Here is a 26011-nt window from a genome sequence, read left to right as displayed (position 1 = left end):
ACTATTTGTTTTCAGTATTGGAGGATTCTGGGGGTAATGAAGCATTGGTCAGTCTCTACAAGAAAGCCTCTAGGCGAGTATACCGTTTCATCCATTGTTTTCGCCCTGCTTTGGTCTCTTTTTTTCGCCTCTTTTTCGCCCATTTTCGAGTGCCTCGGGTTATAGTTGCTTAAAGATAGTGGGGGTGTGGAAGGCACTTATGGCTTATGCCTGTAGCAATCTCTTCGTCATTCTGGATATCTTCACTAACTCAAGTTAATCGTTAATAGCAAGTCATAAAATTCCACCCAAAGCCCTAGTCCTTAGAAGCACGCGCCGCCTCCTCTCCTTCCTTAAGGAAAACACAATTCAGCTCTGAGCCAGGACTAAGTGTAACTTCAAACCTAAGCGCAGGATCCTCAACCTTCTCTTTCCCATTAACAGGCAACGCAATAATCCGTTCATAAGCCTGCAGAATCCGAATAAGAGTATACCCCATCTCAATAGTCGCGAACTGCTGCCCAATACAAATCCGCGGACCCCCATTGAAAGGAATGAAATGCCACGGCTTCGGTTGCCAATTCGAAACCCACCGCTCGGGAATCCACTTCGCGGGATCGAAGTAGTTCTGCGAGTCTGGCCCGTCATACAGATCCGGGTCGCGCTGCATCAGCATCGTCGAGTAGATGACGCGGGAGTTGGCGCGCACGCCTATTGGTGCTGTTCCGTCTGGCCCGCCGCCGCGTGGGAGGGTCGTGTCGCGGAGTGAGTAGCGGACGTTGAAGGGGACAACTGGGTAGACTCGCATTGTCTCGTGGAGGACTGCGTTGAGGTATTTCATTTCCTTTAGATCGGTGTAGGTGGGCTTTTGGCTGTTGACGCCTACTCCTAAGCGTTCGCGGATTTCCCGACGGAGTTTGGTGACGACATCTGGGTTGCGGGATAGTTCGAAGAGGCAGAAAGATAGGGTTCCAGCGGTTGTGTCTCGGCCGGCCAGGAGGACGGCTACGAGTTGGTCTCGCAGGACTCGTGGGTCACGGGTGAATCGGGCAAGGGCATCTAGGAAGGTCTCGCGCTTTGAGAGCTTTTTGTCTAGCTCGTCGGTGGAGAGGGAGAGTACGGTTTCAATGTAGGGCTGGATGAAGTCATCCATTATCTTGAGGTTCTTGCGGAACTCCGTGCGTGACATGGCAAAGCTGAAGACTCTGCAGGTTGGGGTGGGACAGTCAGATTGGGTTTTGTATCACCTCCAATAGCATCTGGTACTGGCATCGCACAAGATCGGGGGAGTTGCTTACCCGAAGCGGAAAAGCTCCGCTTGACGTTGCTGCACATATCTGAATGCTTCGGCGAAGCGAGTGGCCGGGTTCTCGAGGCTGTCTGTGCCCTGCCCGAGGAGGTAGTCGGTTGCTGCATCGAGGGTGAAACGGAAGAAGAGCGAGCCGACGTCCACAACCTTGCTGCTGCTGGGAGAGTGGCTGCCACCTAGGAGCGGGATGAGTTTCTGAACGTGCTTCTCGAAGATTTCTGTGTCGACGATACGCTCGCGAGCGAACATGGGCCGGATGAGTTGCCGGGAGCGAGACCATAGCTCTCCGTCTGTGGCGAAGATGCTGTCACCGAGAAACTCCTTCCAATCCTTGTGGAACGGCTCGCCCTTGCCGTAATCGGCGAACTGACTGGTGAGAAGAGCTTTGATGTTCTCAGGATCTTTGGTCATGATGGCACGGGTCGAGATACCGGCATCCAGCTCGGCGGTCTTCACATTGGTCCGTCCGCCTGCAGTCATGATGGTTTGATCCCAGAACTCAAGATCGCGATTTACCAGGTTAGCCTTTTGGCCTTTGTAGATGAAGTCGAGGGCATATGGAAGGCGAAACTGGATCTTTGGAGCTCTGGCACCCAGACGAGAGATTTGCGCAGCGGCTTGCACCTTGCGGAATACGCAAAAGGCGACGAACAGCCCCAGAAGCCACAGTGACGCCCGGCCAGGGGACGTCCCAGAGAGGAGCTCTTCAATCATGGCGCCGTATTGGTCTTAAAAGCTTGAATGTGCGTGTAAGACGTTGGGATCAAGAATCAACAGTAATGAAGAGATTTATAGCCCAAATTAGAACCAGACCGGTCACAACGAAACTACAGTAGAATCAATCGGACTCCCATCTCTCCGAATGCCCAGAAAATGCGAAATCGCCGAGTCCCAAAAGAGAGTAGATTGGCTCTTTTCAGGCGTTCTTGCGAGCCCCGCTTTATAGTATGACTTCATTTCGGTCACCCGGCCCCTTTTTTTATACGACATTCATATTGAAACATGCCTAGGATTGGTCTGTTAGTCGTCTTGATGCCTATGTTATCTGCCTAAACCCCGGATCTCCGCGGGTCCCACCCTTGGGTGTTCGGATTTCACGCTGAATTCCGATAATCTGGGGAAACTGTGGTTGCTGACACCTCGGTAGTGTTGCATATGATTCCGAGCCCTGCAAAGATTGACATATACTTAGACGTCTTCTGGTTGGTCAGTCAGCAGCCACTCAAGCACGAGATTATATATGGCTTAGGGCTATGATGCCTTGTCTTAGCCTACCATGCCTGCTTGGGATTACAAAGGCATGAGTGAACACCGTGTTATAGTCCTACATGTTCCATGTTCTAGTTTGGTCCAAGACAGTATCAATAGCACATTTGAAGTTCTCATTGTTCAACTCGTTCATCTTATTCACAATGAAGGCGGTTATTGACGAACAAACAATAGCTTTGTTGGTCCCCTCGATATTTATGTCTTTGGTCAATCATTTGTTTCAACTACAACTCCTCTCTCTTCACCCAGATCATTAGTCCCGACATCTCGGGAACAAAATTTCACTCTGAGAGAGATCCAACACAAAACAAGATCAAACACCAGCTGATGCCGTTTTGATCTGTTTTCTTTCCCCTCACCGCCCGACCATCTACATCACGTGACTGGCGTACATTTTGGTCTCGGGTCTTTAGCCTCACTCCATCTGCTTGTCAAAGTCCACCTCCTTTTACCAGTTCCATTTTCTGGCTTGCGCAACGCCCAGAACTTCATCTACTGATCCCGACCGTCCTTTTCCACTTTTCTCGTGATAACCGCTTGATCAGTCGCTCTGAGTCAATCCGAAACGCCTCTATCGGGTGGCGCAAACCCGTTCTTTTATCATTCTCTTGTCCTTGCGATCTCTCACTAAACCGTCACTTCCTCGCTATCCTACGACTTCCTTCATCATGCTACCTCAGATTACCTTGGAGTCGCCTCTCGCGCAGGCAGTCGCAAGTGCCATCCAGCCGAAGCTAGTCGAGATGGGCTGGAGCGATGGCCAAGAATCGCCATTGGTCGAATACATCGTTCTCATGCTCGTCAACGGAAAATCTCAAGAGCAGATCGCCACTGAACTATCCAACGACTTCCTAGGCCTCGACGAAGGCGACACCGCTGCTCTCGAGTTTTCGCGATGGCTGTTCTCACAGGTTGAGATGCTTAACCAGCAAATCAACGGAGGCGCCCCTTCGAACAACGTCAACATGAATCAGCCGATTCCCTCACAAATGGGACACAACCCCGAAGCTCAGTCATTTATTCCCTCGCTCGGAGAGGAGACCAACGGCCAGGATGCTGAGATGGGAGATGCAGGAAATGAGTTCATGTATGTTAATTCTGGCAATTTGTTGAGACCTGCAACGCTGACAAAATCCATCGATAGTCCCACCGGACCTAAGGCGATGCGCAACGGGCGCGGCGGCAAAGGACGAATGCTCAACCAGATTAACCGAAGCCTAGACCGTGGCTCGGACGCAGCTCTGCACCGTGTACGCGGACAAGGACAAGGCAATGGGCGCATCGGCGGTAACAACCGAGGCATGAAAGGATACCAGAATGGTCGCGGTGGCCGGAACATGGGCGGCATGGGAATGCCCGGCAACATGGGCCAAGGCCCTATGATGCAGATGTCACCTGAAAACCAGATGCAGCTTATGTCCATGCTAGAAGAACAAGCGCGCGTGATGTCTCAGTTAATGCCTGGTTTCGTTCCCCCCGCCGTCAACCCTGCTTTCCAGAGTGGTTCGCAGCAAGGTCGTTCGCTCTTTGATCGGGTCGAGCGCGGTCACCGTGGAGGAAACCGCGGAGGAAACCGTGGGTACAACAAGCCCAAGACCACCAACGGAGGCGACGTCGACATGGATACGGAGCAGGACGAAAGCAATCCGAACAGCATTTGCCGCTTCAATCTTCGATGCACGCGTCAAGATTGCCCATTCGCACACCAGTCTCCAGCCGCCCCCGAAGGCACTTCTCTGGACCCTTCCGATGTCTGCTCATTTGGTGCAGCTTGCAAAAACAAGAAGTGCACCGGACGTCACCCTTCACCAGCGGTCCGCTCCGCCCACCAGGCAGAGGCCATGTGCCGATTCTTCCCGCATTGCACCAACCCCAACTGTCACTTTAAGCATCCCAGCATGCCTGTCTGCCGCAACGGAGCTGACTGCAAGACGGAAGGTTGCAAGTTCACACACATCGAAACTGCTTGCAAGTTCAACCCATGTCTCAACCCCAACTGCACCTACAAGCATGCTGAAGGCCAGCGAGGTGCTTTCACCGACAAGGTGTGGACTCCGCGCTCTGGTGAACATGTGAGCGAACGCAAATTTGTGGGCGACGTTGATGGCCCTGAAGAATTGATCAAGCCCGAGAACCAAGAGGGTACTCAAGGCCAGGAGCTTACCGCATGACTCCGCCTGACATGACCGAAGAATCCAAATCCAAAACAGGGCCAAGGCCCAATCCAACAATACCATGTACAATCCAATCTGCTGTGAATGAGGAACGGCAAGGGAGGGCGTTGATACTCATGAATTTGGCTTGTTTGCCCCAGATGTCTTTTTTTCCGCTTCTTTTTTTCCGTACATAGATATCCCTTCTGATCTTTCAAAAAAGAATAATCTGAAAGCGATCAATATCGCTAAATATACTGCTCAACACCTGGCTTCCATAGGTTATCGTAGAGAGGCGCCCGCTCCGGGGAAGTCCCCAGCTTAAGTAAGGTGATAGGACCGAGGACCTTCGCGGTTGATCTTAGCTTCTCCAACTAAGTATTGCACATCCAAGATGCGACTACCACACTCCTCAAGCCTATTAAGGCGAGGACAATTGGCCAGCTTCCATAATCGCCAAGGTTTTGCAGCGACACGCAGCCACAGCACCGCCGTACTAGGCGGTGGCATCACCGGCCTCACAGCCGCCTGGCAGCTGACCCAGGACCCCAAATGCAAACAAGTCGTGCTATACGAGAAATCAAACCGACTAGGAGGATGGGTCGACTCCGAAAACATCCCTGTCGAGGGCGGCAATGTTGTGTTCGAGTACGGGCCACGGACATTGAAGAGCTCGCTGCCAAGCTCTCTGCCTATGCTTTACCTGGTACGGGCACCTGCTCGCGTGCCTCTGTCTTCTCAGGATATGCTCTCGATATGCTAACCCCAATTGACAGGCTACGAACCTTGGCTTGTACAAAGACCTCATCATTACCTCGAAAAACAGCCCTGCGGCTCGGAATCGCTATATCTACTACCCGGACCATCTCGTTCGCATGCCCGCACCTGAACCGAACTTGACCCGACTTGAGTTTATGAAGAAGACTTTAGAAGCTCTTTGGAATGAGCCTGTCTTTGATAAGCTGTTCACGGGGATTTTGCATGATATCTATACTCAACCACGTCATGCGACTGAATGGGCGAAGGATGAATCCGTTGCGGACTTTATTGGACGACGGTTTCACCCCAAAATCGCCGATAACCTGGTTTCCGCTGTGTACCACGGTATCTATGCCGGTGATATCGATCAGTTAAGTGCCCAGATGCTCATGGGTTCGATTCGCGACCTTGAAGGAGGTACCGGGGGTGTTGGTTCGTTTGTGCCTGGGGGCATTTTCTCATCTATGGTACACCGGGCCTTCTACCGCAAGAAGTCATGCGCGATAGATGATTATCTGGCCGTGGATGCTATCTCAGGGTCGCCAGAGCTATCGAAGTATCAGCACGACCTAGAGCGCATAGTGGCTAAAGCTAGTACTTTCACCTTTAAGAACGGTGTTGGCCAGCTGATTGACGCTCTCGTTACTTCTTTGAAGGGATCCGGCAAAGTCAAAATCATTATGAACTCGGATGTCAAACAAGTAGCTTCCGATCCAACGTTTGGATTAGAAGTATGTCTTTCAAGGTTCCGTGCTATTCCAGACCCGTTACTGACTGTTTATAGATCGGGACTCCAACAGCCAACGGGAAAGGACTCCAAAAACAACAGTTTGACCATGTCATATCTACAATTCCCCCAGTGGCACTTGCCAACATGTTAGTCCCAAGCAAGGGATTGAACGAGAAACATGAAGGCACCACCCGCTCCCTCCTCCGCAAACAAAACTACGCAGTGACTGTAATGGTCGTCAACCTCTACTACCCAAACCCCAACCTCCTCCCCGTGGAAGAAGGCTTCGGCTATCTGATCCCGCGCTCAATCCCCTACGAACAAAATCCGGAATGCGGCCTAGGCGTGATCTTCGCCTCAGCCTCTAGTGTAGGAAAAGGCACACATCCCACCTCACCAACAGTCAAACAAGACTCCGCTCCAGGAACCAAACTCACCGTCATGATGGGCGGCCACTACTGGGACGGCGTAGACAACTATCCCGACCACGACACCGCCGTGAAGATGGCCCGGGATCTCCTCAAGAGACATCTAAACATCATGGATACCCCAACCGTCGCACGGACTCGTCTACAGAAGGACGCCATCCCCCAGTACACCGTCGGCCATCTGCAGCGCATGTACGATCTATCATATACATCACGCATCGAGTACTCCAGGCAGCTCATCCTCGCCGGAAACTGGTATAATGGCGTTGGTGTGTCCGACTGTGTTAAGCAGGGTATCCTATCTGCGACATATGGCACTGGTATGATTACACCTGATACCAGGCGCGGTCCCTGGCGTCCGTGGAATGGTGTTGTCGATCCTGGTTGGAATTATGAGGGTGGTATTGTCATGTCGCCTGTTCGTTTGACTGATACACGTCTGTAGATTTATGTGACTGGCTCATATAGTTGTTTTTACAGCGTGTGCTTAGTATTGTATAGTAGAGATTTTTGGCCTGGAGTGGACCAAGCCATGGACTGTGAATGGAACTTTGTACGATATTTTTCTATTTAATTGAATGGGAGGAACGGCCTGTGCCGGAGATGCTTGATGCATGTTTCTTGGTATTACTGCAATTTAGTGCCGCGTCATAATCAGCATGCTTTGATCTGACCCGCCAATGATGATTGGTGTATTCACTTCTAAGTCGAGACTGAGGTCGAAATTAGGGGTAAAGTGAGATCTTCGGGTGCTTGGGATCGGCAAATTATGGGGGGATTGGCGGAAAGTCGCCATGGCGGATCGCGCATGGCCGGCGCTTGAGCTGGAAGAGGGGGCAATCGCTGTGTGGCCGCCAGTCACCTTATATATATGGTGCTCAGTTTCCAGTCATCAGCTGCAGATCTGCAGAATCGGCGGGGCATCGTGTCGTAGAGGTGCTTGCAGCAAGCCCGGTGATGGCGTTACTTGAATGCCCTCAAGACATGAAGAAGTAAATGATCCATGACAAAAACCAGTAACCCCGCGTTTGAGGATTGATGTAGTCATTCAGACCTCTTATTGATCGTCGGTCTTCTTATCACCGTTGGAGTCAAAGCCAAGCATATCCAACTGGCGCACCAGTTCCTGGATTTTGATGACCTTCTCAAGCTGCTCGGGCAAGAGTGCCTCGCCCTGCTGCTTTTTGATGCGGAGATCGCGAGCCTGTCGGAGCTTCTTCTTAAGGTTGCGGGCCTTCTTCTCCTTCTCAACCTCCGCGTCAACGGGTTCCTCGGCGGGCTTTTCTTCCTTCTTGGGTGGTGCCGGGGCACGCCAATTGTTGGACTCGACGCCCTTGGTCTCGGCGGGGCTGGTCTGATCGACCTCCTTGGTCTGACGCTTGGCCTCGCGGCGCTTGGCGTTTTTGTTGCTGGCTGCGGTGTTTGTGGTGTTGGTCTTCTCTGCACCGGTGCTCAATGGTTCAGCACCTGGCACCCCGCCTTTTCCGCGGCTTTTCCAGGCGGCCGCTGCGCCAGTCTTGTAGAGCTCTACATCCTCTGGGGGCCTGTAGCCTGGCTTGACGCGAATCTCCTTGCGTTTGGAGCCGTCGGCGCGCACCGAGGCGGGAATGTAGCGTTCGCCGGTTTTGGCATCGGTGGTGATGCCGGAGCGGGCGACGTGGGAAGCCATGGTGGATGAGGGGGAGTTGTGGAGAGGAAAGGGTCAAAAAGCAAGAAAGAGAATGAAGTAAGAAGAAAGCAGCGTCAAACGCCCAAAGAAAAAGTTGAAGACTTGAAGAGAGCAAAAACAACAAAGATGAGTGCGGATGGCCGGAGGCTCATTGGGCCAATCAGCGGGCCGGGAATTCCCGCAGCTTTTCGCTCAACTTCGCAACCTCACGTCTCTCTTGACTCCATCCTCTCCAATCCCCCTCGGTCGTGACTCACTCAATCGCCCACAATGGCCGGCGTATGTCTTCTCTTTCCTCTATGAATTTCCTGCTCTGTTCCGTACTGACCTTCTCGCATGACAGCTCGCAAACGCTATCTACTCGCATGTCTCCCCTCCCTCGTTCCTACGATCGCAATTGCAATTGCCCGACCAGAATCTAACTGCGGATTGTTTCGCTTTGTTTAGGACCTTCATTCGCAAGAACACTGTTCTCTTGACTACCGCCTTTGCCGGTGCCTTTGCTTTTGAGCTGTGCGTGACATTCGACCTCCTGTTGTGTTATATTGTTATGTTGGGCTATACAGATCACTGACCATACAATTCTTAAATAGTGGCTTCGATATCACCTCCAACAAGATCTGGGACTCCTGGAACCAGGGCGTATGTCACCTACTCTCCCCGAAGGACCGAAGCCACGGCCTACAGCACAGAACACTTACTAACTACTGCTTTTATACAGCGCCAATGGAAGGACATCAAGCACCGTTACATGGTCAAGGAGGAAGAGGATGACGAATAAATGGACCGAATGGACGTTTGGACGTTGGATGTTGGGCATCGAACGTTGGCCGTGTAAAGTGGTGACAGGGGGATAGAATAACCCGTGCGACTTGCCCTTATTTCTCATTCCCATATGGCTTGTATGCGATAGATGGAAATCTGTATTTTGACTTACTTATATTGATTGAGGTGTTGTCCAGGTGGTGACCAGGCCGTAGCGTGATTTCGTGGTTTGTGGCGTTTACAAATAGACCGACATCGTCATAAGTTCACTTAATATGTAAAACAACCTCAAACATCTGCTGTAATTGCACTCGATCTTTTCCATTTGGATATTGAGCTCCACCTTCAAATTCGAATCACGTATGACTTCACCGTCATCTGCTCGCCTGTATCGGTCCACACCCGCTCTCCTCTTTCTGCCCCCCACTACAAAGTATTGAGCAACGTGAGACACTTGCGAACTACACTCGATCCGATCCGGTATTACACCTCGGCCTCGAAAAAATTCAGTTCCGGCTGCATACCGAGTCTCCCTCCGGCGTCGGACGATTCCCACCCGTTCTGCGCATTGTCGCGACGTTCTCACCACACCTGCGATAGCCGAGCGGCTGCAATACACCGGCCGCGATAAGCCATGCTCATGCTCGGAGAATGTGAGAAACTCCTCGGTGATGGTCTACTCCGCTTGCCCAAGAAACACAACTACCGCTATGGCCCGGCGGCTGAAAGGGATCTGCTAGAGCTTCTGTTCCGGTCGCTCGTGGGGCATAACCAGGAGCTTTTACAGCATCTTTTCCCAGAGGGTACTCCGCCGGGGCCTTGGAAGCTTGCCGAGGCTCAGGGTGCTCGCGAAGGTGCTGAGTACAGTGAGGCGGCGCGGGGCAAGCGATGCGGTCATATCTTTCGAGCTGGCGAGGCCACATACCGATGTGTGACCTGCGCTGCGGATGACACCTGCGTGCTGTGCAGTCGGTGCTTCGATTCTTCCGATCATACCGGCCATCAATATCAGATCTCGTTATCGTCTGGGAACTGTGGTTGCTGTGACTGTGGTGACGATGAGGCATGGCGGCTGCCGCTCTTCTGCGCTATTCACACGGACAGTGGCAACGCCAAGGGAAAGGAGCGTGCGAAGCGTGAATTGCCGTTTGAGCTTGTGAACTCGATTCGTCTGACCATCGCGCGTGTACTCGATTATTTCTGTGATGTCATCTCCTGCTCTCCAGAGCAATTACGGCTACCGAAGACTGTCGAGGGTATCAGAGAAGATGAGGTGGCATCTCGGTTGCGTCCAGACTGGTATGGCGCTGGTGATGAGGAGGAAGAAGAGCCTGAGTTTGCGGTCATGTTGTGGAACGACGAGAAGCATACCATTCGAGATGTTTCCAACCAGGTTTCGCGTGCTTGCCGTGAACGAGAAAGCTACGGTATGGCCCGGGCTCATGAGACAAATGATATTGGTCGCAGTGTGATCAAATATTCCAAGGACCTGCAAAGGCTACTTACCGTTTCCAAGATCATTGAAGAAATCAAAGTCACTGTCACGGTGCGGTCTGCGCGCGACACATTCCGCGAGCAGATGTGTGCAACTATCGTGGAGTGGCTGGCTGATATTGCTGGTTGCGAGATCCTCGAAGACAACGAGATCTTCCGACAGATCATCTGCGAGGAAATGCTCACTCCTTGGAACAAGGGCAGCAGCGGCTCAAATGAGGATATTGGCATGAAGGGCATTGACGACCACCAGAGAAGTGAGAACGGTCCAGGCCGCACGCTCATGATCAACTTGCCTGCTCATGGTCAGGTGATCTTGACTGCAGACGATGACGACGATGACGACGATGATGATGGACTAGACCAGGATGCAGAGGATGAGGAGGATGAGGCTTATGTCCAAGCTGAGGATGCGGATGATGAGGACGACGACGAAATGGAGATCGAGCTGTCTCGCCTGCAGGCCGAGCAAGACACAGATGCCATGGACTTGGCGGATGCAGATGAGGAGCTCGCTCTGGCTGAGCGTATTCTTGCTGGACTTACTCGCGCGCAACCGCCGTCTCCTCGCCCACCCCGCGCTGAAACTGTTGAACGGGAATCAGTTGAGCCGGAGCAATCCAGACTAACTCCCTCCCGCGATACAAACGCCAGGGGCCCTAGTTCCGGCGGCTACATCTCCATTCCTCGAACTCCTGGTTTGATCAGGAGAAGCCCGGCGAAAGTAGACAGTCACTGGCAAGTCCAGCCACCCATGCCTGCTGCAGGCGAGAGGGTGCCCCCGTACGAAGACTTGTGGCAGCGTACTCGCTTGGACTGGCTGGTGCTTTATGATCTGAGACTGTGGAAGAAGACACGTACCGACTTGCGTGATCTCTACATTAGTACCGTTGTCAATGTTCCCCAATTCAAGCGTATCATGGGTCTACGTTTGTCTGCGTTGTACACGGCATTGGCACAGCTTTACCTCGTTGCAGACCGAGAGCCAGACCACTCAATTGTCAACCTCTCTCTACAACTTCTCACAACTCCTTCCATCACCGAAGAGATTGTGCTCCGAGGAAACTTCCTCACGAAAGTCATGTCTATTCTCTACACTTTCTTGACAACGAGACAAGTTAGTGAACCGACAGCCGTCAATCCCAATGCAACATTGGCCTTTGATGCTGGCTCAGTCACGAACAGACGTCTTTACCACTTCTTCCTTGACCTTCGATACCTCCTCCAATCTGAATATGTCCAGCACCGTGTGCGGACCGAAGAGCAATATCTTCCCCAATTCCTCGATCTCGTCAAACTATCACAAGGCATTTGCCCCAATGTGCGCGCTGTTGGTGAGCACGTTGAGTACGAAACAGACGCTTGGATCAGTGCTTCCATTCTCATGCGCGAGATCAACCGACTTTGTCGTATCTTCTGCGAATCCTTCCGCAATCCCGACAACGACCATGATGAAAACCTACTGAGGGCCATCAAAACTACAACTTATACTGCCATTCTTCATTCAGTTGGCATGGAGCGCAAGAGGTTCGATCAGGCTGAGATCAAGGAGGACGTGAAATTCAGGTCGCTGCCGCCTTTCGACTTTGAAGTTGGCGCCTCTGGTCAAGTTCTCTGCCACCGAGTTGTTGAATTTGTCGTTGAGCGTGGGTCAATCAGTTTCCACCACGCACTTCACTACACTCTGTCCTGGCTTGTTGAATGTGGGCGCAACATCAGCACTGCTACCATGCGCAGCGTTCTCTTTGATGCTGCTCAGACAGCGAGGGCTGCGATTCAAGACGCCAAGGCGAATGATCAAAACAGCGTTGACGACCAGTTGCTTTCCCTTGGAACTGAGGACCTGCTTCTGGCTATGTTCGATTACCCGCTCCGGGTATGCGCCTGGCTTGCGCAGATGAAGGCTGGCATGTGGGTCCGAAACGGTCTCAGTCTTCGTCACCAAATGTCCCAATACCGCGGAGTCTCTTCCCGTGACTTTGCGTACTACAGAGACATCTTCCTTCTCCAAACCGCGATGGTGACTTGTGATCCTAGCAGAGTTCTTGCTTCTATTGCACACCGGTTTGGAATGGTCGATTGGATGGCCCGGAACTACACTCCTCGTCCTGGCTATGAGGATTCCCAGATTGTGGATGTGGCAGAGGAATTCGTTCATCTGCTGGTGATCATTTTAACGGATCGGACATCTTTGACAGCTATCGATGATAGCACTCACCTCACCAACGAAAACATCAAACGGGACATTGCTCATGTTTTGTGCTTCAAGCCCCTTTCTTTCTCAGATCTCTCTACCCGTCTCAGTGACAAGCTTTTGGACTCGGACATGTTCCAAGATGTGCTGGAAGAAGTCGCCAACTTCCGCCCGCCAGAGGGCTTGAGTGACTCGGGGACTTTCGAGTTGAAGCCCGAGAACCTCGACCTCATTGACCCATACAGTGCTCACTACACAAAGAACCAAAGAGACGAAGCGGAGAATATCTACAAAGAATGGATGGCCAAGAAAACAGGAAAGAATGCATCTGATATTGTCTATGAGCCGAAGCTCCGGCCCATCAGTTCCGGCGTTTTTTCTGACCTTCCTCGCTTTGTTGGTACTATGCTGTTTGCCCAGATCGTACACCAATGTCTGGAATATGTCATCTCATCGAAGGAGTGTACACCAAGCATTCCCCCAACACGTGTTGAGACTTTCCTTCAAGTGATCTTGCATCTTATCCTTGCCGCAGTGTTGGAAGATGATTCTCATGAAGATGACATGGTTGACGAGCATTCCAATTCTTTTAACTGGAATGCTTTGTCGAAATCCCGAGAGATCAAGGCGGGCAATTTGACAATCGTCGGTCTTCTGGAGAAGATTTCTGTTACGACTGAGTTCAGCTCTTCTGGTCCAAAGATTCGTCACATCCTCAAACGCCTGTGGCAAAAGCGCCCTCGCACCTATCACTCTGCAACTGCCTCTCTTAGATTCCCCTTCGACAGAATCGACACCAACTCCCCTGCGATTGATGCAGACGGTGAAAAAGAGAACAAGAAGAAACAGGCTATGGAGCGACAAGCCAAGGTCATGGCCCAGTTCCAGCAGCAACAGCAACAATTCTTGAGCAGCCAGGGTAATATTGATTGGGGTGAAGAAGACTTCAGTGACCTCGAGTCTGACACTGAAACTGCCCCGGAAAAGAAAGTCTGGAAGTATCCCAGTGGAACCTGTATCTTGTGTCAAGAAGAGACCAATGATTCTAGACTGTATGGTACATTTGCAATGATCCAAGACAGCACAATCCTGCGACAGACCGACATCCGGGATTCCGACAGAATTCGCGAGGCACTCAAAACTCCCTCGAGTCTAGACAGATCCGCGGAGGAAATTCGGCCCTTCGGTGTGGCTGGAGAGAACCACACCACGGTCAAGCGGCTTGACTCTTCTGGGGGTGAAGTCATTAGTGAAAAGATTGGGTTAAGCAAAGGATTCAATGCAAAGAGCACTCTGCGTGGGCCTGTCACTACTGGCTGTGGTCACATCATGCACTACTCCTGCTTCGAAGCATACTGTGGAGCAACCCAACGGCGACATACCCAGCAGATTGCCCGCAATCACCCTGAGAACACGCTTCTTAAGGAGTTCGTTTGTCCTCTCTGCAAGGCCCTTGGTAACGCATTCCTTCCTATTACCTGGAAGGGTAAGGAAGAGTCTTGTCTTGTGCCGCTCCAAGAGTCCGAATCATTCGATCAGTATATGAATTCAGGCCTTAAGCATGCTTTGAATCAACAACAGAACTTCCCAGTTCTCATGGAGAAGGAGAAATTCCTCCCACAGCCATATACAGACCTTTTTATTGACTACCTCTCCAAGACTCTGGTCCCGCCGCTCTCGACAAAGATCGACCAACTAATGGCCTCGTCCTTCCCCGCAACTGCAGCTGCGCAGTATATTGCGTCGGCCCGCATGCCAATGCCAGGGATCTTCCCTCCTACCGAGGACCTTTCGCCGTCCAGTCCCCTTCAGCAGGTTTCAAGTCCTTCTGATAGCCCCATGTCGGAATTGCTTCAAATATACAGGCGGCTCAAGAAGACGATCAAGATGAATCATATCAGCTCAATCTTCAGCAACACCCCGGAGGCGATCAACAATGACGATCTTGTATTTACCGACTCCTTGATCCGCAGCTTTGGCTTCAGTATCTCTTCGGTCGAGATCGCGCAGCGTGGCGTCGAGTCTGAGCCGGGTTCGACCTTGCTGGACAAGATTCCTCCGCTGACGTTGACCCACCTCCGCGTTCTATCGGAGACTGCAATGACCTACGCCGCTGTTGGATGTCTTCACTCAACGGGTTCACCCAAACTCCGTACAACAAGTGAGTTCCAGGAGATGCACCGACAGAAGATTTGCCAGCTGCTTGTCGGCCACCCTTGTTTGAGTGGCACTCCCCTGCTCAACGACGTCCGTAATATTGAGCCACTGCTCGGTGTGGACACCTTCGTATTCCTCGCCGAAGCGTCGTTGTCTCTGCTTCCAGTTCTCAACATGGACATTCGCCATCTTGTTCACATGTGCTATGTGGCCGAGATTGTCAAAGTCGCGGTCACCTTCATCCTTTGGCCAATCGGCCTGAAGGAGGAGCTTTCTAACCACCCCGAAGATCACGCCTCGTATCCGACAGTATCCGAAGAGCAATTCGGAGTGACCAAGCAATTCTTCGACTCGATCGTTGCTGAACTCAAGGCAAACTCGGTCGGACGTGCCGAGGGCTCTTCCTTCCCTGCCGAGAGTGGCTACGTCAAGGATGGAGAAGAGACTGCCACCCGCAGTGTCATTTATGCTGTCCGCCGACTCGTTTCGAGCTATGGTTTGGCCTTCCTACGCAAGGCTGTCATCCTTCTTCACGTCCAGCACGGCGTCGAGTTCCCGAACACCGGCTTCGTTGACGTCGACGCATCGGAGCTTGACCGCCTAACCAAGGCACTTCAACTGCCCTCCCTCGATGAGATCCTCATGTCCATTAAACCCGCTCGCAAGAGCAACAGCCCCTTCGACGCAGTCGTATCTGGTTGGATCTTCCACTGGAATGCCTCGCGCTCAGGTATCCGCTTCGAAGACCACCGCCTCTGGCCGAGTCTCTCACACCCGGCCATCTTCGAGCTCGTCGGTCTACCCAAGTACTTTGACAGCCTAATCGAAGAGGCAAACCGTCGCCGATGCCCCAACTCCAAAAAGGAACTCAGTGACCCTAGCGTCTGTCTGTTCTGCGGAGACATTTTCTGCTCACAGGCTGTATGCTGCATGACCAACAAGCTTGGTGGCTGTAACCAGCATCTTCAGAAGTATGTATAGCCTCATACCCCATATCTTATGACATGAAAAGCTTGCTAATATCTCAAAAACAAAAGGTGCGGCAAGAACATCGGTCTGTTCCTCAATATCCGTAAATGTACCGTGCTCTACCTCCACAACACGAACGGATCCTGGAACTTCGCACCCTACCTCGACCGCCATGGCGAAGCTGATCCCGGTCTCCGTCGTAACCGCCAACTCATCCTAAATCACAAGCGGTACGACCGTCTGCTGCGTGATGTCTGGTTGTCGCATTCCATCCCTGCTACTATCAGCCGCAAGCTGGAATCGGAGATTAACAATGGCGGCTGGGAGACCATTTAATGAACACCAAAAAGATCATTTGTTTTTTGCGATCGTTGATGCGTGTGCACTCTAGATTTTCATTTTTCTTGTCTTTTAAAAGGGCGAATTGGGGAAATGATGATTGCTTTCTTTTTTAAGCTGTCTTTTCAAGGCTTATCACTGTAGATCCAAAATACTTCTAGGATTCTTCTGATTGATTTCGGTCAGGATTCAAATACCGTGTTACTTTCCAAATTCTGGTGCGCTGTGTAATCTGACCTAATGTAAAAGATATATATTGTGACCAGTGGAACAACCAGACCACTTTAATCACGAAACTGATCCAAATAGCTTGGTCAAACTTTGGAAAGGATCTAGCGCTGACAAAAGTTCAAGGTCATTTTAAGCTTAAATTCTCCTTTCCAGGTTGAGTCGAGCTCGTTCTTAGGGCAAATTTCCTGATATAGTCTTATCGATAAGCAATGCCAAGCCGGGTCATCGCCTTTAATGTGCAGCCTTTCGCAACTTCATCTCCAGGCCTCAACATCACAGACATGAATAACGAGCAATTTCGACGGCTGCTGGTTGACCAGGGGACCTCCAAATCCAAGGACTCCAACTCAGCACCGGCTCGCGATGCGTCGCGCGGCGGCGCAACCCCCGGCGGGCTATTGGGCTCGCGAATGCGGTCCAGTATTCCCATGACCCCGTATGTCGCGTCACCCAGCCAAAATTCTGTTTGTGAGGAGTCTCAATGCTAACAATGGTTTCATTTCAGTCGATCCGTGACGGGAGTGGATTTCGGCCGCCAGCTCGCTGAACAACGCCAAGGCGATCGTCCCTCCAAGCGATTCAAGTCTTCTGCTGCGCCGAAGGGTACCGCGCTACCAACCGGGTATCAGGATCGCGCACAATTGCGTAATGCAAAAGGAGAGGATGAACGCGGCGAGGATATTGAGACGCGGATTAAGGCACTGGAAGATATGGTGAAATTAGGACAGATCGACCAAGCAACGTTTGACAAGCTCCGCAAAGATCTTGGAGTTGGAGGGGATCTCAGAAGCACACATATGGTGAAGGGATTGGATATGGACTTACTTAGGAGGGTCAGAGCTGGCGAGGATGTGTCGCAAGCGGCTGAGAAGCCAGCACCACCCCCTGAAGAGCCGAAGGAGGATGCAGACGAGGAGTTCGAGCGCCTGATGGAGGAGAAAGGATTGGAAGAAGTTACTGCCGCCCCGAAGGAACAGAAAGAAAAGAAAAAGGGCAATATGGCTCCGCCACCTGCCAAGCCGAAGACCCGTGATGATATCCTGCGGGAGTTGAAAGCGAAGCGGGCTGCTGCTGCTGCTGCTCCTGCTCCACAGCCAGAGTCAACTCTGAGCTCGAAATTCAAGAAGCTCAGCGATGGAAAGCCCGAGAAGAAGCGGTTTATCGAGCGTGATGAGACCGGCCGACGACGAGAGGTGCTCCTTATCACGGACGCGCAAGGAAATACCAAGAGGAAGACTCGATGGCTTGACAAACCCATCGAAGCCACTGGTCCCGCTAAGGGAGACCTTCCCATGCCTGACAAAGCTGCCGAACCCCTTGGCATGGAGGTCCCGGCTGAGATCGCTGCCCGCTCAGCCCCAGCTGCACCCGACGACGAAGATGAAGATATCTTCGCCGGTGTTGGTGATGACTATAACCCACTCGCTGGTCTCGAAGGCGATGATGATTCTTCGTCCGATGAGGAAGGCGAAACAGGCGAGTCTGTGTCTCGGAAACCGGCCAAGGATACTGTCAGCAAAGAAGACAAGAAACCCACGACAGAAACAGCACCTGCCAAACCAAGGAACTACTTTGGAACCTCGACAACAGAAGAAGAGCCTGAAGACCGTTCCAACCCCCTCACAAAGGACCCTACCATTCTGGCCGCCCTCAAGCGAGCCGCAGCCCTCCGTCAAACCTCTCCCTCAGAGGGCGAAGAAGGCGAGTCCTCTGAAGCAGCCCTTCGACACAAGCGGTTTATTGAAGAGGCACGCCGTCGAGACGCCATGGACGCTGCAGATATGGACATGGGATTCGGAGAAAGCCGCGTCGAGGATGGAGAAGAGGACGACCAGGTTTTGTTCGACTTTGACGATGACAACCGAGGCGGCAAGAAGAGAAAGCGTGGACCTAAGAAGAAGAAGGGTGACAAGGACAGCGCGGCTGATGTTATGCGAGTCGTTGAAAGTCGCAAGAAGGACGCTTCTTGATGACTTGTCTTGGTTTCCTGGGCATTAGCTACTGGACATGACCTTGAGAAATTGAAGCTACTCGATACCCCCGCTTTGCTATCTGTTCTTTGTCTGCTGTAGCTGTAGCCGTACTTATAGCTTGGGAAGGCGTGAAGGGTGATATGCTTCCCCCCGGCCTGCTCTTGGGCTACATTTGACTGGGCTGTTTTGATGTACGGCTACAGATCGAGTAGTGACTGATGGTATGATAGTAACTGGCTGTTAAACTCTACCTTACTTGTTATGCGCTCGATTCTGAAGTTGTTGCTTGCACCCCTATTGAGCGAACGGTCTCATACTGTGTCTACTGTAGCCACCAAAGTGTGTGTAGTTGTGGCATGGCGATGCCATAATAAGCAAGTCTTACAATACGATGAATCTATCCAATTTCCTATTGATAACTCCCATCAATAGCGGACTCACTCCCCCTCGACTCCCTTGTTCCCCATGCGCCATACAGCAGTCCCCAGCTCCGAGTCATCGAACCCCCGACTTTCGATCCTAGGGCGACGAGGTTGAGACAGGGTTGACGAGGTATTTCTGCCTGTATCTAGTCAAGTGCTTCGTTCAGTCCACGGTACAACTCGTTACTATCCCCGTTGTGGTGCCAATTTCCCGATTGGGAAGGGAGCTGGAAAGCTTCATGTGTGACTCTTCATATAAATACCCCATCCCTTTCCATCTTTCCCCCATTTCTTTCTTTCTTTTACATCTCCCCTTCCCTTCCCATATTCCTCCCCCCTCCCCCCAATCCCCTTCCCCTCCCCCATCAGGTTTCTATCCCCACTCTGGTTTTCGAATGTTTTATTCCTCATTTCCATCTTCGTGACCATGTCCTCGACATGCTCGCGCTTGTTTCCAAAGGACACGACAAAATTTAATCTCGCTGCCGCTGGTGGCTGCCCTGACTGCTTATTCAGGCCTTGTGGCCCACTTTCTGGCTGTAAGTTCCTCGTTTCTTCCATCCACCTTTCCTTGCCCTTCTGCCTTGACGCCTTGACACCTTTTTTCATGTCACTGTATCATTGCACCTTGACGTCTTCATGCCTTCATACCTTCATGCCTTCATGTCTTTATATCTTGATGCCTTTCTGTCTTCATGCCTTCATGTATTTATGCCTTTATGTCTTTTTCCTCGAATTTCCCTTTTTTTTTTTTCTGGGACCGCCAACCAGTGCCATCATGATCGAGTGCTAGCCTGCCGGCTTTTGGGCATCAAGCTGAGGAAGACGTATGTTTTCCAGGTACTAGGGATTTCGCGAATCGACTACACCCGCTTCGACAGAAGAACAGCATGGTGAGTTCCTCTTCCGTGATTAAGATGTCCGTTTTCCGTAGTCCCCTTTGCCGTCACGTTGAGGTTAGTCTCACCAGCTTTGGACATCAAGCTGAGGAAGACGATGTTTTCCAGGTTTTAGGAATCCCGCATTGCATCGACTGCACCGTTTACTGCCTCCAGATGGTACAATGCGAATGTTCTCGCTTGCCCTTATTGTCAACTTTGTTGCGCTTCGACATGGAATACAGTGGGAGGATGGGTTTCACGACGTTGGGAAGCGGAGGATGGTGGTGCAGTACTTGTACTGCTTAAGTGAGTTATGTTATGACCAAACCTGCTGTTTTAAGTCTGACGAGAAATTCTGCGGTACAATAGGAGCATGACCGATGGGACATAAGACGAACTGAAGCACGAAATGAATATCATGGTGAGTTCTTCACTCGTGATTAAGATGCCCACATTCCGTAATCTTTTGCCATAACGATGAGGTTATTCTCACCAGCTTTGGGCATCAAGCCGTTTCTTCCAGGTCCTAGGTATCCTGTGCTGCAACCCTCTGCACCCGCCGACTTTGGTCGTTCCAACAGCTTTCCAGTGAGTACCGTTCTCGTGATGAAGAGGTGTCCTCATTTCTTTTGCCGGCGCAATGAGGTATGACTCACTACAGTTAAGCTGATGTGAATGGCGGGCATGGGTTCTAAGAACTTGACGACATCCATCCACTGCATCCGCTGCAGTCGCCAGCTGTCTCCAAGCTTGAAACCAGCCTTGCAGTGAGTACCTCTCCCGTGATTAAGATGCCCACGTTCTGTATTCTGAGGTCTGCCTCACCAGCTTTTGGGTATCAATCTGAGGAAGACGATTGTTCTCGGTCTCTTTAGGATCACCACATCTAGCCCTCCCTTTCTTCTCCGGCTACAACTGCCACCTTTTTCACGCAGGTGAGCCAATCCTATCTATTTACTGTGCACATGAATATCTCTGGAATTCTTGTCTATGCTCACGCTAATGAGAGCAATTGCATTGGGGACTCCTTTACAGACATTATGACGATCTGGCTATGGCCGTCACAAGAGCCCGCCGCTCCAGTCCTACGATTCATCCCTCATTTCCAGTCATCTACAAGAAAGATAACACATGTGCGGGCTGCACTTTGCTTTCATAACAAGCTAGCAGTTTCTAAGCTAGTGGACCGCTTCTTGTCCCACAGAAACTGCTTCGGTTTACACGTATCTCTGAACAGGCCTGGACAGGAAGTGAGATCTGCATATTCAACGAGTTTTTGAGTGGAAATTGTGGAGGCAGATATTTCCTTGAAACATAATACAACCAATGCTCTCTTTCAATATGCTTGCGCGAGTGATCTGAGATGTAGGGTTGGGGACTGGTCCGTGCGTCTGACGTCGGACTTTATTCTCACTACATGTCTTCAGCCATCGCAGCAACTACACAGGCTCATGACACTTCGCTGCTACCGCGAGAATGTCCGCACTGGGCTAAAATATTACCACCAGCCGTTCATAATTACGACTCCGAAGCACCAGTGTATCATGACAGACACCAAAGGCAAATCAAGGCATGAATCTCAGAAAGTGCGTAAGGAAAAACGACAGCCTCTGACCCATTTTCTTTGTCTACCTCTGATCAACACTACTTCAATTACCCAACTGGAGTCCTCAATCACAGGTTTCAAAACAGCTCATCTGCCTGGCCCCGGGTCAACTTCTCCAGCATGTCCCAACGACCAAGCCAGCACCTCGCGTTTGGTCATACCCAGCAGCGCATTCCGCCCATTGGGAACCCTCCATCTTACACTCGGGGTAATGAGTCTCTGCAACAAAGAGCGCCTGGAACAGGCTATATCCTTCTTTCGATCTCTCGACTTGAAAGCCCTGATCAGTGAGGCCGATCAAGTCGCTGCTCGAAAGAGAAACACCCATACTCCATCAGAATCATCGGTATCCACCCATGTGACAGATCAAGACCAGCCTCTGATTGTCTCACTTGAGTCATTACACGCGCTCCCCAGTGCCAAATCTGCAACTGTTCTACATGCCTCTCCAGTCGACCCCACAGGCCGCTTATACCCGTTTTGCGTGATGCTTCGGGACAAATTCATTGGAGCTGGATTTATCGAAAATGAGGCTTCAAAAGCTCATGCTAAAGAAAAAACGTACCAAAAATCCTCTACCAATGACAACAACGTAGCAAATACGTCTACGCCGTTACTGAATCTCCCAACTTCTCCGCCAGCTGAGCAAAAGTCAGGTTCGCTAGCAGATGTGGACCCATATACAGCCGCTTTGTCCCGAAAGCCCAAACCCCGGCCGCTTCTATTGCATGCCACCCTCGTCAACACAATTTACGTCCCTGGTCGGCAGAATGTCCAAAGTAAAGGCAGTAAAGGCACAGAGAGGAACAAATCGCCGAAACGCATCACATTCGATGCTCGCGACCTAGTCTCCCAGTACAAGGATTACTACACTGACGAGACACGGGCCAATGCACGGCCGGTAAACTTCGAAACAAAGGACCACCCTGAATCATCCTCTGTTGCCAACGGTAACTGCAAGCAACCCGAATCCCCGGGACAAAATTTCCACTCAGCGGATTCTCGGCAATCAAAGCCTACCTACCCCTTCATCTGGGCGAAAGACATTACCTTGGATACAGTCTGCATCTGCGAGATGGGGGCGAAAAAGATCCCTTCGCATCTCAATGTCACCAGTAATCATGACTTGGACAATCGTCTCGGCGAGAAGTACACGGTCGTGTCTGAGAGGAGCCTGGGTGATAAGTAGCCATTGCGTCCCTCATCAACCAAATTATTGCTTTTTGTAGAATAAAGTGGTTGCAAAGGATGTTGGGACTGCAGCAGGGGTCATAAATGTGTATACCGTGCCAGTGATGGAGTATTGGATAGTACACGAAAACCTTGAAGCGAGTAACTTATACCATATCATGCATGTTCTTGCCCTACTTTGGCCTCCCTTTTTGCAAGCCTTTGTGGCCCATCTCGAGTGCCTCGGGTTCATCTTGTATATTGTGTAAAGATCGGGGTGTGGAAGGACTTCTGACCTATGACTCTGTGCATGTAAGATACCTTCTTAGATATGATTCCAATAATTTTTCCAAAAAGTTTTCTTTCATTGTTCTGTTGCTAGTACTATTAATGCTTAAACAGAATCCCAAGCCTGCTTGGGTTAAGTTGCTAGTAGTTGGGGGTCTTCATTGTGACATGCGTTGCCTTCTGACTCTGACCCAGGCCCGGGCTGAACTGGGCCATACAGTAAAGCAGTGATAGACTGCGTCCAAAGATTGGGTATTATCGAATCCCAGAAACCGTTGCATAGACCCGGCTCCCACGACAGGCAGGATGAGACACATCATTGCTGTCTCAGCATTGGAGGCGATGTGTAGTGGATTTTGATCCATTCAAAGTCCTGACATGTCCGAATAAAGAATCAGAAAAAAGGGTGGGCGTAATCCATCCCCGCTGAATCATCTTAGTCGGCTCATGATAGTTTCCATTCCTCGTTCAACAGACAACTCCGCAGCCTTCGCCTTGATCGAGGTGATCATGCTACGCTCGAAGTCATCACGGGTGCGCAGTACAGCTTCGACCCAAGAAAGCTGCAGATCCCAGTATTCCAACTTGAAGGACTCATATACTTCAACAAGACCAGGGCCCTTCTCAGTCGCCAACAAGCGAACAAGCCAGTCGACGAGTCGCCACTTCTGTTTTATGGTACCCTCGAACGAATCGGGATAGTTTTCAAAGAATGCAAAGACAGTGAGGACGTCGTCTTTGAATTTCTCTGTAAAGGGGTCGACCTGGCGGCGGAACTTGACGCCCTTGTTGCGAACAGCTCCCAAGTATCGCACCAGCAGCTCGTCTGAGAGTTCCTCTACCAGGATTTCGGCTAGTGAGGGGTGCAGCACGGGTGTATAATCTGACATGTAATCTTCGAATGTGGAAGTAATGCGCTTCATGGCGTACTCGCCGTACCACCTGGCTGTGAAAATGTCCGGTAACACAGAGTCGAGATCGACAGTGAAGACAATATTGACAAACTTGGCCAGACAATGCGTGCTCAAATCAACGTAACCATCGCGCAGAACTTCCAGCTCGATATTCGCCCTTGTAGCCATGTACTTGGCTGTCACGAGAGTTTCGAAGTCATTTTTGAAACGGGTCAAGTAGCCAAATTGGCCTGTCTCCTCGTTATCATCAATGCAGGAGATTTGGTCATTGGCCACGCCGATCATCCAGTCTTGTAGTAGCTGCACGCCTTCGGCTTGGTCGGCGCTTGCGGCTTGATGCCTGGCGCATTCTTCGTCGATGAGTGCCTGCCATGCGCTCTGGCGTGCCTTGAGTGCTCGGAACATGGCATCAATCACACCTTCCACTACGTCTGCGCGGTCGGATGCTCCTGATGCCATGACTTGTTCATGAAGCATGCGCCACATGTCTGCCAGGGTCTTGGTACGGAAGTGGCCTTCGGCATTGTTGTCTAGGGCATCTGAATCTCGGTCCATAAGTGACTTTTTGTCTGCGTTGAAAATGCGGTCCATCCATTCTTCGACTGCGTTGATGATGACGCTCTGCCATTGTCGCACCAGTTCTGGCTCCCGGTCGTCCAGGATGTTGGGCTGGAGCTCCGCCGGTGTCCAGCCGAGCTTTTTCATTTTCTTGTAGTACTTGTCGCTCCAGTGGATGATGGCAAGGAGATTGTCCGCTGGGAGCTCGGGATCGTCGATCATGCCAACCAGGGAGTCGTGCATTAGGCGATGATAAATGTCTGTGTATGTCTTGTAGATCTTCCATTTCTTCGGGACAAGGTTCTGCATGCCTTGCTTTACTGTGAATAGATCGTTGAAGTACCATCGGAAGCTCTTTTCCAGGTTCTCCGGGTCACTTAGGAAATTCTCCAATGTTTCCTCGAATTGACCTTTTGCGTATAGCTCAATAGCCTGAATAAACTTGTCTTTATACCCGCGCACAGTCTTAGGTCCAATGTTCATAGACTTGAAACGACTTGCGAGGTCCTTGTGGTCTTTTTGGGCTTCCTGCAAAGCGCGCACTGTGTCGTCATTCTTTTCCTCGTTCATGACCACAACTGCCAGACGCACAACCATGCTCTTGTTATCAGACTGCACCAACGGAATGAGATTCATGCATGCTGTTCCAAGATGGTCATCGAACCATTCAATGACAGAGTCCAACCCCTCAAAATACTCTGTCAAGGTCTCCTGACTACTTTGGTCATGAGCTTTGCCAATCTGATCCATAGCCTCATCACGAAAGTCCCGCAATCTCGAGATTTGCATATGAGCACGGAGAAGATTGGGCTGGTTCTCCATGTCCTCGTCGTCCTCCCTGAGCAGCTCTTCCACTTCTTGGATATCACCACCAAAATTCTCCAATCCGCGTTTCATCATAAGTGTTGCATCGAAGTGCCGTTGGATCCGAGCTAGCTGGTCGATCTGCGCGAAGTCCTCTACGCTCTCCTGCGATTCGGCGCACAGCTTGTCGATGCCCTGGAGCTCATCTTTGGTTTTCGAGACTTGTCGTTGACCCTCTGTCAGAGCGCCAATACTGCGTTGTACAGCCTCCAATTGGTCCCGAAGGCCTTCTCGCAACCGCGAATCGACTGCCGCCTTCTTCCGTAAGTAGTCGGCCTTAAGACTGCTGATCTTGTCTAGATCCTCTGGGTGCCGGAGGAGATCCTCCAGTCGCGGCATGGCGACAGTCGTATTGTCAGTGTTGACTTGCGCCATGATTGCGGTGGAGGTAATCCGTGATATCGTACGTGCGGCTCAATGCTTTGAAGCTGTCGAGGGGTGAGGTGTCAACAATGCGGGCATGAGACGTATTTCTGGAAGAGCAAGTCACGGGAGCTCTGAGTAAGGCTGGTATATGAAGATTCACATCCAGATAACACAGCCCATAGTCTCCGCTAACTCGATGTAGTTATTGTCCATCAAGGAACTACATCGCCGTGACGCTGCGGTCATCGGATCGCGGCAGAACCAGCACGTGACACACCGCCCTTCAATTGAATTTGCGGGATCCGCGATCATCTCCAGCTCCGATTCCATTCCTCGCGCAGAAACATCAGAAACAATTGCGCCGCAGGTATCCTCTGTACCTCCTATCTGCTGATACCCCGATATCTTTCGACCCATCAAATACATTCCGTCCGTTCCGAGTGCGATTTCATAGCCCGGAGAACGCTGAACCATCAGAACAACAAATATCAAATCCTCTGATATCCTCAAACTCCTTCCCCTAA

At 51.2% G+C, this 26011-nt stretch overlaps 9 protein-coding genes across 9 annotated transcripts; 6 read left to right on the top strand and 3 right to left on the bottom strand.

Annotated features, from left to right (window-relative positions):
- Window positions 1-244: 244 nt before the first annotated feature.
- N7446_006833 (cytochrome P450) lies at window positions 245-2254 on the bottom strand. Its single transcript, XM_058515580.1, has 2 exons — window positions 1278-2254; window positions 245-1184 (listed from the first exon to the last, which is right to left on the bottom strand). The coding sequence occupies exons 1-2, from the start codon at window positions 2000-2002 to the stop codon at window positions 296-298; spliced, it is 1614 nt and encodes a 537-aa protein (XP_058372758.1). The 5' UTR covers window positions 2003-2254; the 3' UTR covers window positions 245-295.
- A 971-nt stretch (window positions 2255-3225) lies between these two features.
- Window positions 3226-4728, top strand: N7446_006832 (mRNA-binding protein NAB2; the record flags this gene model as incomplete). Its single annotated transcript, XM_058515579.1, has 2 exons — window positions 3226-3644; window positions 3702-4728. 2 exons carry the CDS (start codon window positions 3226-3228, stop codon window positions 4726-4728), a joined length of 1446 nt encoding a protein of 481 aa, XP_058372757.1.
- Window positions 4729-5104: 376 nt separating this feature from the next.
- Window positions 5105-7072, top strand: hem14 (oxygen-dependent protoporphyrinogen oxidase; the record flags this gene model as incomplete). The annotated part of the gene is made up of 3 exons (XM_058515578.1): window positions 5105-5416; window positions 5487-6200; window positions 6254-7072. 3 exons carry the CDS (start codon window positions 5105-5107, stop codon window positions 7070-7072), a joined length of 1845 nt encoding a protein of 614 aa, XP_058372756.1.
- A 612-nt stretch (window positions 7073-7684) lies between these two features.
- On the bottom strand, window positions 7685-8296 carry N7446_006830 (putative RNA binding protein Pym; the record flags this gene model as incomplete). Its single annotated transcript, XM_058515577.1, has 1 exon — window positions 7685-8296. One exon carries the CDS (start codon window positions 8294-8296, stop codon window positions 7685-7687), a length of 612 nt encoding a protein of 203 aa, XP_058372755.1.
- A 270-nt stretch (window positions 8297-8566) lies between these two features.
- N7446_006829 (cytochrome b-c1 complex subunit 9) lies at window positions 8567-9077 on the top strand (the record flags this gene model as incomplete). The annotated part of the gene is made up of 4 exons (XM_058515576.1): window positions 8567-8575; window positions 8640-8809; window positions 8890-8938; window positions 9018-9077. 4 exons carry the CDS (start codon window positions 8567-8569, stop codon window positions 9075-9077), a joined length of 288 nt encoding a protein of 95 aa, XP_058372754.1.
- A 618-nt stretch (window positions 9078-9695) lies between these two features.
- On the top strand, window positions 9696-16211 carry N7446_006828 (putative ubiquitin-protein ligase E3 component (UBR1); the record flags this gene model as incomplete). Its single annotated transcript, XM_058515575.1, has 2 exons — window positions 9696-15877; window positions 15944-16211. 2 exons carry the CDS (start codon window positions 9696-9698, stop codon window positions 16209-16211), a joined length of 6450 nt encoding a protein of 2149 aa, XP_058372753.1.
- A 443-nt stretch (window positions 16212-16654) lies between these two features.
- On the top strand, window positions 16655-18488 carry N7446_006827 (uncharacterized protein; the record flags this gene model as incomplete). Its single annotated transcript, XM_058515574.1, has 2 exons — window positions 16655-16881; window positions 16951-18488. 2 exons carry the CDS (start codon window positions 16655-16657, stop codon window positions 18413-18415), a joined length of 1692 nt encoding a protein of 563 aa, XP_058372752.1. The 3' UTR covers window positions 18416-18488.
- Window positions 18489-21265: 2777 nt separating this feature from the next.
- Window positions 21266-22516, top strand: N7446_006826 (uncharacterized protein; the record flags this gene model as incomplete). Its single annotated transcript, XM_058515573.1, has 1 exon — window positions 21266-22516. One exon carries the CDS (start codon window positions 21266-21268, stop codon window positions 22514-22516), a length of 1251 nt encoding a protein of 416 aa, XP_058372751.1.
- Window positions 22517-23216: 700 nt separating this feature from the next.
- On the bottom strand, window positions 23217-25496 carry N7446_006825 (SNARE-binding exocyst subunit SEC6; the record flags this gene model as incomplete). Its single annotated transcript, XM_058515572.1, has 1 exon — window positions 23217-25496. The coding sequence occupies one exon, from the start codon at window positions 25494-25496 to the stop codon at window positions 23217-23219; it is 2280 nt and encodes a 759-aa protein (XP_058372750.1).
- Between the last annotated feature and the right edge of the window lie 515 nt (window positions 25497-26011).

Source organism: Penicillium canescens (genome assembly GCF_028828765.1).
Source record: "Penicillium canescens strain IBT 15451 chromosome Unknown utg000004l_segment0_segment0, whole genome shotgun sequence".
Classification (NCBI taxonomy): domain Eukaryota; kingdom Fungi; phylum Ascomycota; class Eurotiomycetes; order Eurotiales; family Aspergillaceae; genus Penicillium; species Penicillium canescens.
Note: the sequence above shows the minus strand (reverse complement) of the source record. Positions and strands in the feature narration are given on the sequence as shown.